The sequence below is a fragment of the Biomphalaria glabrata genome, chromosome 14, assembly GCF_947242115.1.
Source record: "Biomphalaria glabrata chromosome 14, xgBioGlab47.1, whole genome shotgun sequence".
In the NCBI taxonomy this organism is placed as follows: domain Eukaryota; kingdom Metazoa; phylum Mollusca; class Gastropoda; family Planorbidae; genus Biomphalaria; species Biomphalaria glabrata.
This window is the reverse complement of record NC_074724.1, coordinates 5,898,146-5,916,863: the sequence shown is the minus strand read 5'-3', so window position 1 is coordinate 5,916,863 and position 18,718 is coordinate 5,898,146. Positions and strand designations below refer to the sequence as shown.

General features: G+C 33.1%; 1 protein-coding gene across 11 annotated transcripts in view; it reads right to left on the bottom strand.

Annotated features, from left to right (window-relative positions):
- Nucleotides 1–1,859: 1,859 nt before the first annotated feature.
- Nucleotides 1,860–18,718, bottom strand: part of LOC129922991 (uncharacterized) — a 59,759-nt gene continuing 42,900 nt past the window's right edge. For 6 of the 11 annotated variants that reach the window (XM_056011597.1, XM_056011592.1, XM_056011591.1 and 3 more), the window contains exons 5-11: nt 15,761–15,796; nt 14,816–15,017; nt 13,454–13,750; nt 10,424–10,535; nt 8,889–8,952; nt 8,498–8,557; nt 1,860–5,691 (exon numbers count right to left, since the gene is read on the bottom strand). In XM_056011597.1, coding sequence (XP_055867572.1) covers nt 5,602–5,691; nt 8,498–8,557; nt 8,889–8,952; nt 10,424–10,535; nt 13,454–13,750; nt 14,816–15,017; nt 15,761–15,796 — 861 coding nt within the window. In that variant the 3' untranslated portion in view covers nt 1,860–5,601. Of the gene's footprint in view, nt 6,428–8,497; nt 8,558–8,888; nt 8,953–10,423; nt 10,536–13,453; nt 13,751–14,815; nt 15,018–15,760; nt 15,797–18,718 lie in introns of all 11 variants that reach the window. The other 5 variants (XR_008774922.1, XR_008774923.1, XM_056011599.1 and 2 more) reach the window with 5 other exon arrangements.

Sequence of the window (18,718 nt, the reverse complement as noted above, 5' to 3'; positions counted from 1 at the left end):
ACATAAAACACTGAACCATAATCTTCAAATACAAAAACAAAATTTAATAAAATACTCTGAAAGACACAAAAATAAAGGCACATTCCTCGTCCCATATGCTAGGACAAATTTGTACAAATACTCCTTCTTCCCTAGTGCTATTAGAGCATGGAATGGGTTGCCTGAGCTAGCCAGGAAAACCAGTGACTTGGCAGAATTTAAGTCATTGGTTAATATGCATGACTAAATGCATGACGCGTAGGACGTAATCATCTTCTTTTTTGAAGTAACGTCTGTATTATATAAGATAAGATAAGATAGATCAAGCTCAATAGCGAGAATTACCTATTGTTTCAATCTATCTTCAATAATTCTTGACCTCAAGGAATTCTTCATTAGTTTGAGGTGCCAGAAGCTTCTTTCAAAAGATTTCACAATTACCGGTATTGCATAATGCCGTTTTTTTATTGCGCTTAAGAAATTGCGTTTTCCATATTGAATGTTTCCCCAAATTGACAATTTTTGTCTATATATATTTCAGTAGATTTATATGACTTTACAAAAAAGTTTAATAATTTTCGAAGATTGACAGGACTTTTTTGCATATTTTGCAATTTCAGGAGATTTCCTGGAACTCATGTTAAAATCAAGAGGCCGCGGGAAATCTGTTACAAGTTATAAAATAGTTTAATTTAAAAAATAACACATAAAATTAGCGCGAGTCCTGTAAAATTGCAGGGCTCACTGCGGTCGCATAGGTTGCAGTGGCCTAAGGCTGGCCCTGCAAAATAGCGGCGTATGGTACGCAGTAGGTCGACTGGTATTTTATATTAATTGTCCAAGAAAATCTAGTTGTAGATTGATTTGATTTTAGATTAGGCTATAGCTTTTTGTTTTGTTTTGTCATTTTTTTTTCTTTTTCTCTCTTTGTTTCTCCCTCTTTCTCTCACTTCCCTTTTCTCTTTTTTTCTCTCTCTTACTTTCTCTTTCTTTCCTCCTCCCTTATTCTCTATTTCTGTCTCTTTTTCTTTCTCTCTTTGTTTCTCTCTTTCTTTCTCTTTTTTTTTCTCTCTCTCTCGTATTTTCTCTCCATTTGTCTCCCATTCTCTAAATCACTTATTGCAACATAAGAACCTCAACACATAATTTTATTTAAAAAACAAACACCAACAACAAGAATAGTTTGTATTTATTATTTATATTAACGGCAATGCCAAACTATTACAATTAACAGGTGAAGCGGTAAAAGTCTAAATTGACATATTTATTTTTATCTGCAAATTTAAGGGTATATTATAGTAATATTTCATTCAACAATTTTTTCTTATAAATAAGTAATAAAATCTGTTTTAAGAAAAAAATATTGTATTATACGTATTTGTTTTAGTTTTTTCTTTTTAAAAATGATGGAAATAATGCAAGACATGTTTTGTTTTTGCTTTTTTAAAAATAAAATCATAGTAATTGTTTCAAAAATATATTTTAAAGATATCTATAAAACATATGCAGTTCAATTAATAAAAGCTCTAAATTTACTTGTATTTATCAATCACGAAAATTAATACCTTAGTTTATGGATCAATGTCTTTTCTATGTATGTACTTTTAATTTCATGTTCTTTGATATTTTTTTAGTAAAGTAAAAGGGTTAATTTATGTAAGGTACTAGATGCATACATGTAAAATATTAAACGAAATTCTTTATTTCTTAGATCGATTCTTCCACTTATAATATTTGCCAAAAAAAATGTGTCGCATAACTTTGAATGTGATACTATTGAATACATAATAAATAAATTAATGATACTAATGATGCTATTTATATTTTTTTTCATGCAATAAATTATATAATGGGAAGAACTCAACATTTAAAACCATGTATGTCAATACTATATGATTTATTTCATATTTTCCATATTAAAGAAAATAATTAATTACCACTAATTAATTAATTAATTAACTAATTAATTAATTTATATTATTTTTTATTTCATTTGTTTTGTTAGTTACTGTGAATAATTGTGTAAAAATTAAGCTTAATCTTTGGAATTGGTAAAGAAAAAAAAACGTGCACGAAAATTGTAGCAGATAGACACACGGAGAAAATGAGTTATTATAAGCTTTCTAAAAAATATCAATACAACTGTAATTGCCGTAATGTTATTTATTAAAATCGTTTATTTATATGACCGACGCATAATGTTTTGACTCATAACCGGACACAACAGCAGAATGAGAGAACATATGTTCTGGAAGCTTAAAGTCGTGACCTGACCTTTCGGAGCATCAACAGTGAATGTTGATCATGTCCTTCAAAGCTACATACTATATCAAAAGGCCCGAACAAGACACTAGCGCCAAAACCTTCTGATAGAACAAAAACTATATGGAGAACTGCTGATCTGGAAACCACTTCGCGGTTCATCTTATATATAGGATTACTGATCAGAACTCTCCAACATGTAAAATAAGAATGAAGAAGAAGCAATATGTTGGGTATCTATATAGATAGCTCTATTCCCTTATTAGTAGTAAAAAGATAAAGAACAGAGATATTGCAGACAGCTAAATGTTTTATGATACGAGGGTTGCAGCTTGAGAAAAATGCTTGAAATAAGATGAAGAACTTTCATTGAATTCTCAAATGTCATATTTCATTAGAGGGCAAGTTATATAAAATGCTGTATGTAAAATGAGCTATCGAAACTCCAATACATTTTTATTTTCTCAAGATATCCGCTAAAAATGTAGCTTTTTAGAATATGACATAGACGTTTTAAGACATTTAATTTTAATTACACTTATTAAGAATATGCCACATTTACAGCGTAAATATTATATCTATTACATGAGTAACACTAAACAAAACTAATTTCCTTTATATATTTTTTTTCCTATCTAATGTTTCTTTTTATCAACATGTTTTTTTTTAATGTTTTTTGTAAGTTTGTGTGTCTTTGTGTGTGTGTGCTACGTTTAATTTTATCTTTGTTAAGTATATTTTTTAAAAATTCGTTAAAAGTAATAATTGTGCAAATCTTTGTGATACTGTCTTGCTTGCTGATGGTATAATTTAAGAATCGCAATATTATACTTCTTTTATATTTAAACATCATTATTATTGAAGATTGTAAATATAATATTACAAATAATATTTTTCAAAAATAAATTTAAAAAAAAACTGTACAAATTTAAGAATGTATGTTTAACTAAGTAATATGCACATTTGTAATACTTTAATTGTCAAAATTTTCATTTGTTAAAAATCTGTCAATTTAGGTCAAATTGTGCATCATTTAGAGATCGTGTAAACTTTGCCTAAATTAAAACTACTGAAATCTTCTGACTATTAAATATGAAAACAGACACCAAAGTTTACAATAAATATTAGCAGATTTGTATATGAATAAAAAAAATATAGATTAGTAATCATTATCGAATCAATATTATGATTTACAAAATATACAGTAGCTTCACTAAAAATGAAATGGTCCTTTGTTGTTGTTTTTTTCTATTGTTTTGTTTTTTGAAAACCAAAACAGTAAGCCAATCTTATACATATTTTGTGTTTTTTTTAATTAGTGAACAAAGCATAATGTACATTTTATTAAAATACTTAGTAGCAACATCAACACAATGAACTTGCTCACAGGCCAGTGTAAACAACAAATTGCTTAGTGCAACTGCAATGCGTTGAAAATAAGATTTCAATATGTAACTGTTACAGTCATCTTTTTAAATTGCTGAGCTGTTCAGTCAATTATAGTAAAGAGATATATGAATGTAGAGAAGATGCTAGATATAATAAATTTAACCTCATGTGAGAATCAATGATAAAGCTTAAAGGAAAAGTAATATGATGTCTGGATACGACGCAGACTGGGTCTTTCTTTTTTTTTAAATGTGGTATTTGTTACTAAGATGGGAGACAATCAGTCGACAGTAATTACAATCAATCAAAAGTTACCAATCTGTATAAAGCAGGACAGTAAACAGGACAAAACCTTACAATGGAAAGAACACTGAATGACTCAATTGTTAAAACATCAGTATAGCATGAACTATAAAAGTACAATATAAGAAGTCTACAATATGTGTATACAAAACATTTTAATTTCATTGAGTACTTTGTGACAAAAAGGCGTCTTGGTTAATAGAATACTCATTCTCTAATCTTAGACTACTGCGTAACAATTGTGCTTTGATCAGCATATGATATTTCAAAATGAAATGCGTCCATCTTAAAACTGATCATCTTTATTTTTATACAAACACAACTGTTTATTGAGGAAATTGTTAAAACATACTTTTTATTTGATTTCCAGTAGCAGTAGTCTAGTACTCAAAGAACTGTACAATGCCGTGGTATAGCTAAGGTGGGCGGAGAGGGGTTCCTAATTTGAAAGTCCCTGCGGGCCCCACTTGACGGGGATGTGCCCAAATGAATGTCCTAAATTGTTTTTTTACATTAAATATTACGCCACTGCCATGTAATTTTGCTATTCATGTGGAGTCAAAATACTAGACAACATTAAACTGATTTAAACTAGATCATTTTATACATGTCTTTACTGCAAGAAAGCACGACGTAATGCGATATGAATTGAGATTTGTCACATACACACACCTTACTTTCTGCTTTACATATTAGATTAAGTACATTATCTTTTGACATGATGTCGAATGTCAAAATGCCACTGGTACAACGTTCCATTTCTTTAGTTACTGTTTTCATGCAATTAAATCTTTTATAAATCCGTACAATTGCTCATTCTTTCCTAGGACTTAGGACGTAATTATCTTCTTTTTCGAAGTAACGTCTGTAATATATAAGACTCACATGCAATACAATCACATTATTATTTGATTACTTAACTGACAAAAAAAGATACTTTTCGCATTTAAAGCCAAGAACGTCGTGTACTCCTAACTAGTATACATCCTAACAGTCGTGAGAGATTTCTAGGTTCCATGAGTAGGTCAGAAGTTCACGCATTAATGTTAGTATATGGATTTTATTACATACCATGAGAACATATTTTGAACGATTTCTTGTAGAGAGCAATGTAATCTCTTAAATTATATAATATACTAGGTATATATTACCCGCTGCCAGCGGGTCTTAATTAGCGTATCATTGATGTAGTCTTGGAGTTAATATCTTTTGACTAAATTTACTAAATCAAGTAATCCAGTGATGAAAGAACTCACATTAACATAAATCACGTGTAAAGTTAGAATAAGACTTACATGCACTATTATCATAGAATAAATGCTCTATAGTGAAAGTATTGACAATCAATAACTACCGGGCACAGAAAAACGACCACCGAATTATGATTTAAGAACAATTATCACAAAAGCTTGATTGCTATCATTATATCGTCTTTAAGACTTTTCTGGATCGTTTCATAATTCTTAATTTTTTTTTTCTGTCTTTCTAAATACTTTTTTGTTTGCATCAATAACTCTACAAGGTATTCGAGATTTTTCAGTTTAAGAGTAAGCTTTTTTTGCTTTTTACAATTACAGTGTGACCTAATAGTCTGGTCACTTCTCGCTAGTCTTGTTTGCAGAGACATTTTGCGGTCAGCCATGATAGTAGAACAGACTACATTCGTCTCTAACGTGAAGCCATTCTTTCAGTAGTGTTTATCCTATAATGTTGCAACAATAAAAGGAATCGCCTTGCCGTGCTATAATTCTTTCGACTCTGATTAAAAAAAAATACCATGTAATAAAAAAACAAACAAATGTACATATAAGACCAACAATATTAAGAAATGAGTATATATATATATATGATATAGCACAAAAAAAAAGTAGAATTAAATTCATTTAAATTTGCAATAGGTTGATATCAATTTCATTTTAAATTCAGTAAAGCATTTTTTGTCTGAAATGAATGTGGGCGCGAATTTCATTCCCTTTTCCGTCCGAACTTAGAAAATTAACGAACAAACAGGAGAGTAAAAAATCTTTGGAACATTATGTGGTGTTTAATAATAATAATACTTTTTATCTTTATTAGCCACGAGAAAAGGTGTCATACAATTTGAACATTAAAAATGTACGTTCAAATTAGTTTCACTCAAAAATTACAAGTGAAGTTTGTATCAGGTATTTGGACTGTATTCAATGATTTGATTTTAAGAAAATTTGGGAGTTCCAGCAAATTAATTCATTAGTTAAGTTTAGTAACGAATCTAGGGAAAACACTTAACGATGAACCAAGTTGAAGAGATGGGGGATGTTTATTACTTGTGATAAAAGATGTCAGTTTTAGTTATCATGTCTCCAAGCTCTAGCCTGCTGGGTTCACTGTAACAGCCATTGCCTTCAGCTAACATACACCGTTCACTGTAGCCGCCTATGTCTTTACGTTCCTACAGGGTTCACTATCTTGCCACTAACACAAGTCACAGTACGTGCCGCTCAAGAACAATAGTCTACATAAACAAAGATTTTCTAGACTTGAAACTTAAAAATGTGAATGTAACTATAATAATAATATTTCAAAAAGCCTAATAAATATATAACTAGCCTGTTATATATATAAATATATATACATGGCTCCTTCTGTCTCGCAAGACAATGGATGCGCCCAGATGAGTCACTGGCCTTGGTTACGTCTTAAGACGGGGCAGAATCTGTTTTCCATTCAGCAAAGTTCGTAACAGCACGTACAGTCTGTCTCCATGCTGTCCTCCCACATACTTTGGCTCGATTTTTTTACAGTAGACAGACTTGTGGTTGATTTTTATAATGTTTATGAAAATGAATTATCTACTTAACTTTAGACATTTCATTGCCCAACATTAAATTACACCCTCAAAAGTGTCCCAGATAATAAGACGTTTCTCTAAATGTATCCTTTTCCATCTAAAACAGTAATGGCCAACTTAATTCGACCTGCGGACCAATTGACATATTTACGAAAAGGCAGAAAAACGAAATTACATTGACCTATGGATCTAGTATTTACATTAAATATTGTGATATTTGATTTTTTTTACGTGTCAGAAAACGGCTTCATTTCTTTCCTTAAAATAAGAGCAACATTGTAACTAGTCTTACCAACAACTGCCAATCTCTAGGCCTAGTTTAATAATCTTTTATTCGCTGCTCAAACGAAGAACGCCGTAATATTTGTTTTATAAAGCCAAATATATATAGTTTTTTTTTTTTTTTTTTAAACAGGGAAACGTTCTTTATAAAACAATTTTATTGGGCTATTATCATGTTCACAAAAAAGTAAAGAGTCCTATTTCATAAACGTACTAATGTGAAAGGTCATGGTACCATTCCATCAGAAAAAAAGTGAGGGCCTTCACGTTGATACATTTTTATTTTGGCAGTAGGCTTATTTCGGGCATCATTTATCTAAAAGAAGTTAGACTGATTTATTTTTATATCAACACAAAAGGTATACTAGGTGATCGAGCCTCGCTCGTTTTAATAATTTGTTGATAAAAATATATTTACTTATATTGGATCGCGTCAAGATTTCCAATTCGAAAAGTTGCTTTCGTTTACTTTTAGTTTTTTAGTTTTAAATCTCAATGTACATGGCGATTAGAAAAGAAATTCTTTTAAATCCTTATACAGAACACGCCATTATGGACAGTATTTCTTCTTCTTCGTAAACTGTCAGGTAGAGTTGAGCCCTCGGCTCTTAGAACTCTACGCCAGCAAAAGTGATTTTAGAGCTCCCTCTCACAATGCCTGAATGAGAGCAGTGTACACCAGGGTAACTGTGCGAGACACACCATTTATGTAACGGCCCCTTGAGGAACAGCGCCTGGATTGTGACAAGGTTGTGGGAGCTTTTTTACAACTCCGCGCAGTGCAATGAGGATGCTCTCGCACCCCCTTAGTCACCCCCACGGGAGTCTTGTTTTGCTACCCTTTAGATAGAGAGACTTCTTATGGTCCGACAGTTAAGCTGGAGAAAGCACTATCCCGTATGGGGGGACGAACGTTAGCAAAAGGAAGTCTTTTTTGTGAGCTGAAAGATGGTAGAGGTAACAGAGATCTCCTTCAGAGCAGCTTATGCATCAACTTGCTTTAACTGCCATAGAAGCTGCATGGAAAATATTTATTCATTAAACATTTTAGCCAAAATTACGTTTTCAACAAATGAAACATTTTCAAACCGATATAATGGTGGACCTCGAGTATTCCCCTGTTAGCCAATGAGTTGATTTTTTTCTTACTTTTATACATATACCTTGAAATTTTAAAGAAGATCGTTAGAGCCGTTTTCGAAATAAAATTTAAATATAAATATATATACACATACATACATACAACAATAGCTCGCTTAAGAGTACAAGAATAGGCAGGAAAACAAGTTGTAGTTGTTTTTTTTAAATCTTATATCAGCTCACTCTGTTTTTCTGTCAGTCTGTCTGTCTGGCAAAACGTCTGTACACTTTTTCAACTTATAACACCACATCTGTAATGTCAATATATATATATTGATTTTATCTTTTTTATTGATTATTTTATTGACATACCTGCAACATTTCATTATCAGTAATATCCATAGGTATCGTTTCTTGGTCTATATAGCTATCCTGAAAAATTATGTGCACATTATATTTCAAAGTATAAGTAATATGGTTTCTTTCCGTTGTGCTTGATACTTAATAGGGATACCTTATTACATTTTTTTTACATAGCCTTTTATTTTAAGATAAAGGTAGCAGATATAAAATAACAATAAGTTGAACAATTGAAATCTATATTTTAACTCATCTCAAAACTATTGCTTTATACAATAAACCGACATCAAAACCCAAAATTTGCCATCTGTATTTATGTTGTCTGGAATTACATTAGAATTAATTAGCTTTAAAACACATTGGAAAAAAATACATTTTTTATTTTCAGAAATAGTATATTTACCTTTTTTTTAAGCTTTTTTTTGAAACAACAGCGTTGATCGTTTAATTCTCTAACGATGTGGACTCTATGAAATTTGGTATTTTTATATCTATATTAGTTTATGCACATATAAATGACAAATAAACAATAATGGCAACTCGAAAGTATTCATGTTAGAAGAAAGATTATTAAAGTCCTGCGAAAAAATGAAAACCTTGACAAATGTACCAATGTCTTCCAAAAACAAACATATACTCCTCATTAATTAAGATAACATCTCTCACTCTATCTTTCAGCAGCATCCAGATACAATTGTTGAGAAGAAATTGAAAGCATATTTAAAAAAGGAGAGATTTATCTGGAGATGCGTTTAATCACCAGGGTTCACATATCACACATCCCACTGCATTTATTAATATAATATTATTAATTTATTAGTTTTTGTTCAAGCAAATAAAATAATAATAATAAAAATGTTTGTTTTACATATTTCAAATGTTCCTTCATAATTTAAGATAATTTACTCCCAAGTCCAAACCTCCAACACGAAGAGGGAGGATGGCAGCGGGTAGGGTATAAACCCTGAACCATCGAGAAGTCTGAAAAACAGTCAAGCCCGCATATCTCAAGAACTGGCAACCAGCTAGTGATTCTAGAGTTGTTTCATAGATCAACTTTAAGTATCATAAATACGTTTCTCGAATTAGTCAAAATTTCATTTTTTTTTTGTGACTCTGCAATTGTTGATCACTTTTGTTACCTTGGCTCCATCATATCCAACAACACTCTACTGGATAATTACATTAACAACAGGATAGCCAAGGCAATGGCCACCATGTCACGGTTGCAGAAAAGAGTCTGGGACAACATATTGCTGACTAGCAGTACTAAAGGCCTAGTCTACCGGACCTGTGTGTTGAGCACCTTGCTCTTTGGAAGCGAAACATGGTCAACCTACTCATGGCAGATTAAAAAAAAATGAATGTCTTCCACCTCCGATGCCTAAAGCGGATCTTTTAAATAAGGTGTCAAGATAAGATAACCAATGAGGAAGTGCTACAAAGAGCAGGGTGCCAGGACATCCACAAGTCATTCTGTATGGCGATCTAATAGTAGGCAGGAGAGCCGCTGGTCGCCCACTTTTACGTTATACGGATGTATGCAAACCCGACATGAAGCTCTTCAAAATCGACACTAGCAGCTGGGAAGAAGTGGCACTGGATAGATCCACATGGAGAGAGAGCATAAACGAAGGGTCACGGATTGCAGATGCCATACACAACAGAAGCAGAAAGAAGGGGTTAGGGTTAGCGATCGAAGCTGTGTGTCAAGGATTGGCCTCTTTAGTCACTCAAGAAGAGGCGAAGGGAGAAGATCGTCTCTCGAGACATAAAATGCCACAGAGTAAGGGATATGGGAGTACTAATGTGTTAAAATTTTTTACTTGACAATTATTAACAACAGAAAGCCTTTGAAGAAATTAACATGCGTAGTGTATGTTTCATTCTTACAGGACTATAATGTAGGAAGGAAAGGCGTAATTATATAACTTTTACCTTTGAGTGTACAATAGCAAGAGGATTATAAGAAACTGCATAATCAAAATACTTGCTTGTATGTACGTCACGTTTGTACATTCAGAATGCCGAACAACTATGTCAGAAATATCTAAAATAAAAAAAGCAATAAATTAATTAGTTTAAAAAATTTATAACATGTTTTAAGTATAACAAGTCTATAAAGACAGTTTGTGTGAAATCAAAATCGGCCCCCCAAGTGGTCCACCCAGAGTCTTCATTAGGATTAGAACACGGAACTTCCAGTTCCAAGTGCTTTACCGCTCAGCCAGAGAATCTCCATATATTTATTTAGCGTACACTTATATTTTTGAAAAATAATAATTATCAACCCATCCATACATTCAAAATTAATAACATGTTATATTGTAAAAAAGAGAAACATAAAAGATTTATTCTTCTAACAAAAGTAGATAAATTTGCGAAAAGAAAAAAAAATCCAGAACTTCTACAATTGTAGCCTTAGGCTACTGCAACCTATGCAACAGCAGTGGCCCCAGAACTTTCATAGGACCTACACTTTCATAGGACCCGCGCTAATTCAAGGTGAATAAATTATTAAATTAAACCATTTTATAACTACAAACAGATTTTCCACGCCCTCCTTTCGATTTACCAGGAGCTATTGGAAATCGACTGAAATTGCAAAATATACGAAAAGTCCTTAAAATATACGGAAATATATAGACAAAAATTGTCATTTTGGGGTGTCATTCAATATGGAAAACGCCAATCATGCGTGCGATAAAAAAAACGCATTATGCAATACCCGCAATTGTGGAATCTAGTGAAAGAAGCTTCTCGCGCCTCAAACTAGAGAAGAATTACTTGAAGTCAACATTTCTCGTAGATATATTAAAACATTCTTGCTATTTAGCAGGATCTATGTAAGAAACAGAATTCGTATGATATATTTTATGACTTCGCTACACGCAAGGCTCGTGAAGTAATTCTGTGCGAAGTAAAGAATGAATAAAATGCAAAGAAGAATTTATTTTCAAATATAAACTCTTACATTTCACTTATTATCCGCTACCCTACCCAAACTTTGCCCCGCGAAATCCGTTTCTCATATGGCCCAATTATGGTTATGTCCGTCCATGCTATTTAGTAACGGGTGAATATACATGGTACATTACTTGTTCTCTTTCCATGACTTCTTGGTCACAATGTTTAAGTCCGGTACATCTATTTAGTGTTGTAAAATGTTTATTTTTAAAATGTTTTAAATGTTTCGGATGTTCCTTCAGAGTTGAAGATATTTTACTTCCAGGCCCAAACCTCCCGCAGGACGAAGGAATTTTTTAGCGTTCAGGGTTTGAACCTGGGACAGTCGATAAATCCAAAATACCGTCTAGCGTGCAAACCGCACGACCAGGCAGCCATCCGCAGTGAGGGGTGAATACTACTTGTTCTCCCCCCCCCCCTCTTGTTTTTTTTTTTTGAGGTAACTAAATCCGCAGAAATAAAAGAGTGATATTTCCTTTACTTCTTCTTCTCGTCCAAACTCTTGAGCCATGAAGAGAATCGGTCTTTGAAGCGTTTCTGTGGGGCGCGTCTGTTACGTCGACCACCTTAAAGCTCACCAAAAAAGACTGCCTTTGGCAAACGTTCGTCTTCCATACGGGATACATGCCCTGTCCAGAGTAGCCATAAGAAGTTCCTCTATACTTTCCATACCAGATATAACCAAGTTACGAAATGTATTTATCATCCTTGGGCCTTCACACATTATCGGAGACAAAATATACGTAAATATTTATAGTATTTCTCACAGGTAATTCCCGCGACAACCACTTATCTAAGACACTGACATAAACTTATTTTAAGCATCACGACTGTGTATTTAAATCAACCCGATCTACTCTTTAATGACGAACTATCTCAATTACATTCGCAAGATTCATTGATCCTTACCATACATAGTAAAATACAGAAAATTGTGTTTTGTTTTTTTTAAATGTTTTAACATTTTTATTTGTATTTTGCATAAAGGTCTAGTCTTTTTTGGAATTCCGAGAAAATTGTTTTTAAATATTTAAATTCACAGGTAATTCCAACATATTTTCAATCTTCTTAATTTTTTGTAAACATCTGTGTTTCCTCTCTACTGCAAAGTTACTAGGCTTAGCTATACCCTTACAAAAAAGGGATTTTGAAAATCCTCTCAGTACTGATAAAAGAAATGTGTTATTTTGCCTCTGTACGATCTTTATCCCCCGCCTCTTTTATAAAACAAGAAAAAATGCAAACGGCAGTCACCAGATTTCATGAGCGTAGCCTAGTGCGATTTTGAGTTAACCCCCCCCCCCCCCGATACTATAAGTGTAGCCAAGAGGGGTTTTGTGTTTAAGCGAAATCTTTCTCTCCTAATTGACGATACCATCGTTGGTATGACCCCATTAAATTAACCTATTTTTTGGGTTCATTAACTTTAATTGCTGTTATATTTATCTATACAACTTATAATATTTTCCAATTAAAACAAAAACAAAATTCAAGTTTAAACGTAACAGGGCAGTGAAATACATATGGGAAAAAAGGAATAATTCCATCGGAACGCGGAAAATAATTATGGAGAGATAGTTAAAACATCCTCCAGATAATTTAGAATTTAAAATCCCCTTCAGCGGGATTTAAAATTAGAAACCACCTCTTTAATATAAAATTAAAGCAAACTACACATACACAATTATGTGAGCGTAACCAAGAGTTTACCCCCCTCTTTCAGAGAGCTTTAAGTTCACCCCCCCCCTCCACAGATAGCTTTGAGGTTAAAACCCTTTTTTTCAATATTATTCTAAAGCAAACAGTCATAAAATTTTATGAGCTGTTAGGAGTTCATTTAAAACACCCCATCAGATGGTTTTGATGATAAAGCTTGATTTGATATGAACTGAATAGTATTGGTGTTCATGCGACAACATTTGGTCTGCAGAAGACAGCGATAATTTATGTACTACAAACTTGCTTTAGGAAATTAATATTTCTAAATGTATATGACTTTACCCGTTTCAATGTTACAGTAAATGATCCTTTCAAACTTTTTCAAATTGCAAATTTGATATGAGATTTGGAAAGAAGACTGTTTGCTTTGAAGTGCTGTAGAGTACGTTACGACATTCGTTTCACTGAATGAGCTTCCTTTCGATTTAACATCTTTAATTTGCGATCGACAAGGTACATTGTCTAGTTTATTAACTATTAGAACAATCTCAGCTATTGATTCTTCTGTTTTCACAAAACAGCTAGAAACATTGGCCACTTTGTTAGTTATGTAAAGCACTGGTTCAGCGTTGTCTGGATCTGAAATAAAAATATTGCTACATATTTATAATTTATTTTTATAAAGCTTGGAACCTTATGATTTCGTTTTGTTCTTTCATGGGTAGGAAAGAAATATTTCAAGAAAATCATGCCAACTATTTCTTTGTTTTAAAAACGAATTAAAATGGATTAAAATGGTTTTGATGCCAGATACTTGTTTTTACTGTTAAATGTACATAAGATAGGAGACAATCGCATAAATAAACTTGAATCCATTAAAATAATAACGTTAATTACTAACCTAAGGAGAAAAAGTCGATGTCACATAGCTAGAGATAGCAAAAATCTGCGGTCGATACTAAATAATCAGTTGAGTAACCCAATGGAAAAACGAAAAAATAGTTTAGTAAATATAAAAATTGATTTTGTTTAATACACATACTTATATATACTGACACTTTTATAACATTAAGTATTAGTTAAGGGGGAAACAAAACACTAATGTCTTTCAATTTTTAAGAAGGTGCTTTAACTCTTTTACATGTTGTATCTAACGCTTTAACTAACATTTCACACAACTTTATTTGATTATCTGTTTCTTAAGATGCATCTCAAATGTATATTGCTATAACCCTCCCTAAATAACCGCCAATCAAAGTGCTCTAAATTGTGTTCTTATAAGAACTAACCTGAAAAAGGATGTTGACACTAGACAAAGAAACGATAGTGTTACGCATAAGTAAAAGAGCTTAAGAAGAAACTGCTAAATGCAGACCTTGTTATGTTTTATGTTTGTGATGTCCTTATTGAAGTACCTCCATTATATTTATTACAATATATTTTCGAATCGCCAACACCTTTTTGTCTATTGTATGGCTCAAATAATATTTTAAAATTGAACCATTCGTATCAATATCACTGATAGAAAAACTATTCCTTATACACGTCTTTTCTTACAATATCTGAACTAAAAACATTAAGGATTACAATTTTCATTAGATATTATTTACAAAAGAGTTAAATTAATATATTTTATTTTTTTATGGAAAATTTAATGACATATTCAAAAGTTTTATGTTTTTTTAATTTTATAAAAAAAAGTACCATATATCTTTGGGATCTTTATTTCCTCGCTGTAAACAGAGTAATTAGTGTAGGTAAGTTTCCCTCTTATTGTTGCTTCACTGATACTGACGTCTGCTGTAAAATTGATTTTTACCTCAAAAACGTTTTCCACATCTGTTGGCTGACAGATGCATTCTGAATGCCAAGGCATATCACATATTTTAACATCCAAAATGCACATCTAGAATAAAAATAATTTTAGTTATTATTTAACAACTTTCCTTTAAATGTCACCGTCATGTTGCTTCCGTATTTTGTACAATGGGAATTGTTACATTTTTCTATTCTAAAAAATTTAAAGTATTCTATACAAAATATATTTGTTGACTTATAGATAAAAATTAGATTAGTGGTACAAGATAAAGATCTTAGATATCTACTTATACAGTGTGCATACAAATTATCATATTTAGTGCAGCTGTTTTGCCGGAGTGTGTTTTTTAGCGGCCCCCGAAAGGGGAAAAGAAGCTATTAGTTTTGTGTGAAATGTCTGTCCGTCCGTCCCGTTTACATCTCGTAAACTAGAAAAGAGTGAAAATCTGACAGTACAATATTTTAGAACATTCAAATTTCTGATGCAACGGCTACTGTTTTCTTTTCTGAAAGCGAAAAATCTAATTTTTTAAATCACACCACTTTTACAACAATTAATTATAAAACACTCAAACACTTGAGGCTCTTTGTTAGGGGAGACGACCGTTTTCCATATTTTTAGCACATGTATGCAAACGGTGGTAGATTTTTTGTCAAAAAATTTGTTTTTATATTTGTATTGTTAAGTTATGTAAGTTCTGTTATACCTATACTATATTTACACACGAACAAATGTTTACTATTTTTGCAAAAGATAAAAAAAAATATTCAGTATGCATTATAAGTTAGATATAATTAAAAACGAATAGTAAACTTGTAAAATGCATTTACCTTTTTTTTTTTTGTTGACGGTGGTATATTTACTTCCTGAGGATTCGAATAAGAGATAAAGCCTTTTCAAAATAATTACATCAATTATAAGACATCAGTTAGGCCGGGGAGGCACGGTGGCTGAGCGGTAAAGCGTTTGGCTTCCGAACCGAGGGTCCCGGGTTCAGATCCTGGTGAAGACTGGGATTTTCAACTTCGGAATCTATGGGCGCCTCTAAGTCCACCCAGTTCTAATGGGTACGTAACATTAGTTGTGGAAAAGTAAAGGCGGTTTGGTCGTTGTGCTGGCTACATGACACACTTGTTAACCGTAGGCCACAAAAACAGATGAGCTTTACATTATCTGCCCCATAGACCATTGTGACAAATCAAAAGCTCGCTGTCAGAGTCACTCAAATTTAATACAGCATTAATTATTATTTATCTTTATTTATTTATTTTATTTTAATTATTTCCTCATCCTACCCCCAAATTCTTCACCCGCACCACCTGTTCCTCTCCAGGCTAGACTTAGTTGACCACATTGGAGATAGCTAGGCCGCGTCTTTCGACTTATCTGCCCTTGATCGGGGAAAGATAATCACACTATCTCTTTTGTCTTATCCGCCGGATGTCTGACTGACGGTCGCGGTTGACACCACCTTGAGTGGAATGCGAGTCAGTCTTTCTTTCTTCCCCCCTCTCTCCCACGACTCTCTTTGATCTAGGAGATCACGCGGACCAAAACGCCCATTGACCTTTCCAAGGTGCGACTCCCACCTCGAGTCAAATTCACCCACGTGTAAGATAATTCTTAGCCTAAGACATTTCCTGTTTCCGCCCATATCTTCCAGGCCTATATAAGGTAAAGTAAGGCGGAAAAGACACCATCTCATTTTCTCATTCTATCTGAGCAATCGAGTCTGGACTACTTCATTTATTCTCACTCCTAGAGGAATACCAGGTAAGCCGAACTTAACCACAAGTTCCATCTTAGTTACTTTGTGCATATTTCTCACTGGAGATTATCATGTGTATTCTATTATTTTATTTACATTAATTAGTGCATTGTGTATTTCTCACTGTCGTAAGTAGAAAACATAAACATGGCATATGTATGTATTTAAGTATTGCATTAATCTATTAATGCTGCGTTGCTCAATTGATCGTTGATGCAACCATGTATATATTTGTACATCTTATTTTATTTCCTTTATCTCGGCTGTCCGCCTTAATAATTTTACTAGCGCACTGATACTGCGTTTAGAAGAGAAGATATGTGAATTATCTCCCCTTTTCTCATTGTACTCTAACGAGAGTTGCGCCCCTTGAACGGACACCTTCTCCATTCAAGCGCGCTCCATTGTTCTTGGCCGACGGTCGTATGTAAATGTTCAGTAGTCACAGATTAATAATAAATTACTGTAGACGTTACTAATTAATAATGATAATAACGAGACTGTCTTTGTCAAGGTAGACATATATAACTAACTTTTATTTCCGTCCGATTCTTTGCTTTCGCATAAAACATAAACAACAAACAATGACGTAATATCTTCTAATATTAACACATCCTTCCTTTTGAAGCTATCATCACATCCTTCCTTTTAAAGTTCTTAATACTTATATTTACAAGGAATTTTGACAACTCGACCACTTCTGGTTGTCTTGACCGGCACAGCAAGTTCTCTAGATGTTGGTTTATAATTGTCTGTTTCTGTTGTTCTAACAGTTTGCTGATCATTGTCTTCGTCGGTCATAGTACCCAGAGAGCTCTTGTTTAAAAACCGTTGATTTCGTCTATATGTTTTCCCATCATTTGTCTTTATGATGTAAGATCTGGGTGATGGATGTTTCTTAATGACGACTGCTTTCTGCCATGTTTGTCCTAGACGAACTCTCACCTTCTCCCCGACAGAGTAGTCTTTAGGTAACCTTGCTTTTGCATCGTACCTCACTTTGCTTTTCCTCTGTCGTTCGTTGAGTAATGTCTCTGCGTTTTCAGCTAAGTAAGTTACTGTTAATTGATATCTCAACAGTCTTAACATCATCAACTGAAGTCTTGGTGAAATCTTATGTAAAGGCTTAGTCACAATAGTTTGCAAAGGTTTGTGATCTGATTGTACAGTCACAGTTCTTCCAAAAATATAATGGTGAAAATGTTCAGCTGCAAACACTATAGCTAACATTTTCTTTTCTATTTGTGCATATCTGCACTCTGTTTCTGTCAATGATCTTGGCGTATACGCAACTGGTTTATCTTCTTGCATTAAACATGCTCCCAACCCTTTAGAAGAAGCGTCACACTGAATAGTAACTGGCTTTTCAGGGTTAAACAATTACAGAACTGGAGCTTCACTAAGTGTTTTCTTTATTAGTTGGAAAACATTTTCTTGCTCTGCATTCCACTGCCACAATACTACATCTTTCTTTAGCAATTCACGCAATGGACTGGTAATTGTTGACATGTTTGGAATGAAACTTGACAGAAAGTTCAACATCCCTAGCAGTCTTTGAATTCCTGTTCGATCTGTTGGTGCTGGCATCTCTATTATTGCTTTGATTTTAGCTGGATCTGGACGAATACCATCTGCTCCAATTTGTCTTCCGAGATAACTAACACCAGAAAGTTTATATTGTATCTTGTTCTTGTTGAACTTTACATTGTTCTTTCTAGCTCTCTCCAGAACATTTTCAAAAATTTGATCATGTTCTTTTTCATCTTTTGATGCAATCAGCATGTCATCTGACATGATATGTACACCTGGGATGTCTCCGAATACTTGATAAGCACGTTTCTGTAATACTTCACTAGTTGAGGATATACCAAAAGGCATTCTCAAGAATCTGTATCTTCCAAACGGAGTATTGAATGTACATAAATAAGAGCTTGGTTCATCCAACTCAACTTGCCAATATGCATCCTTTTGATCAAGTATACTAAACACTTTTGCTGCTCCCAGTGAACTATTGATTTGA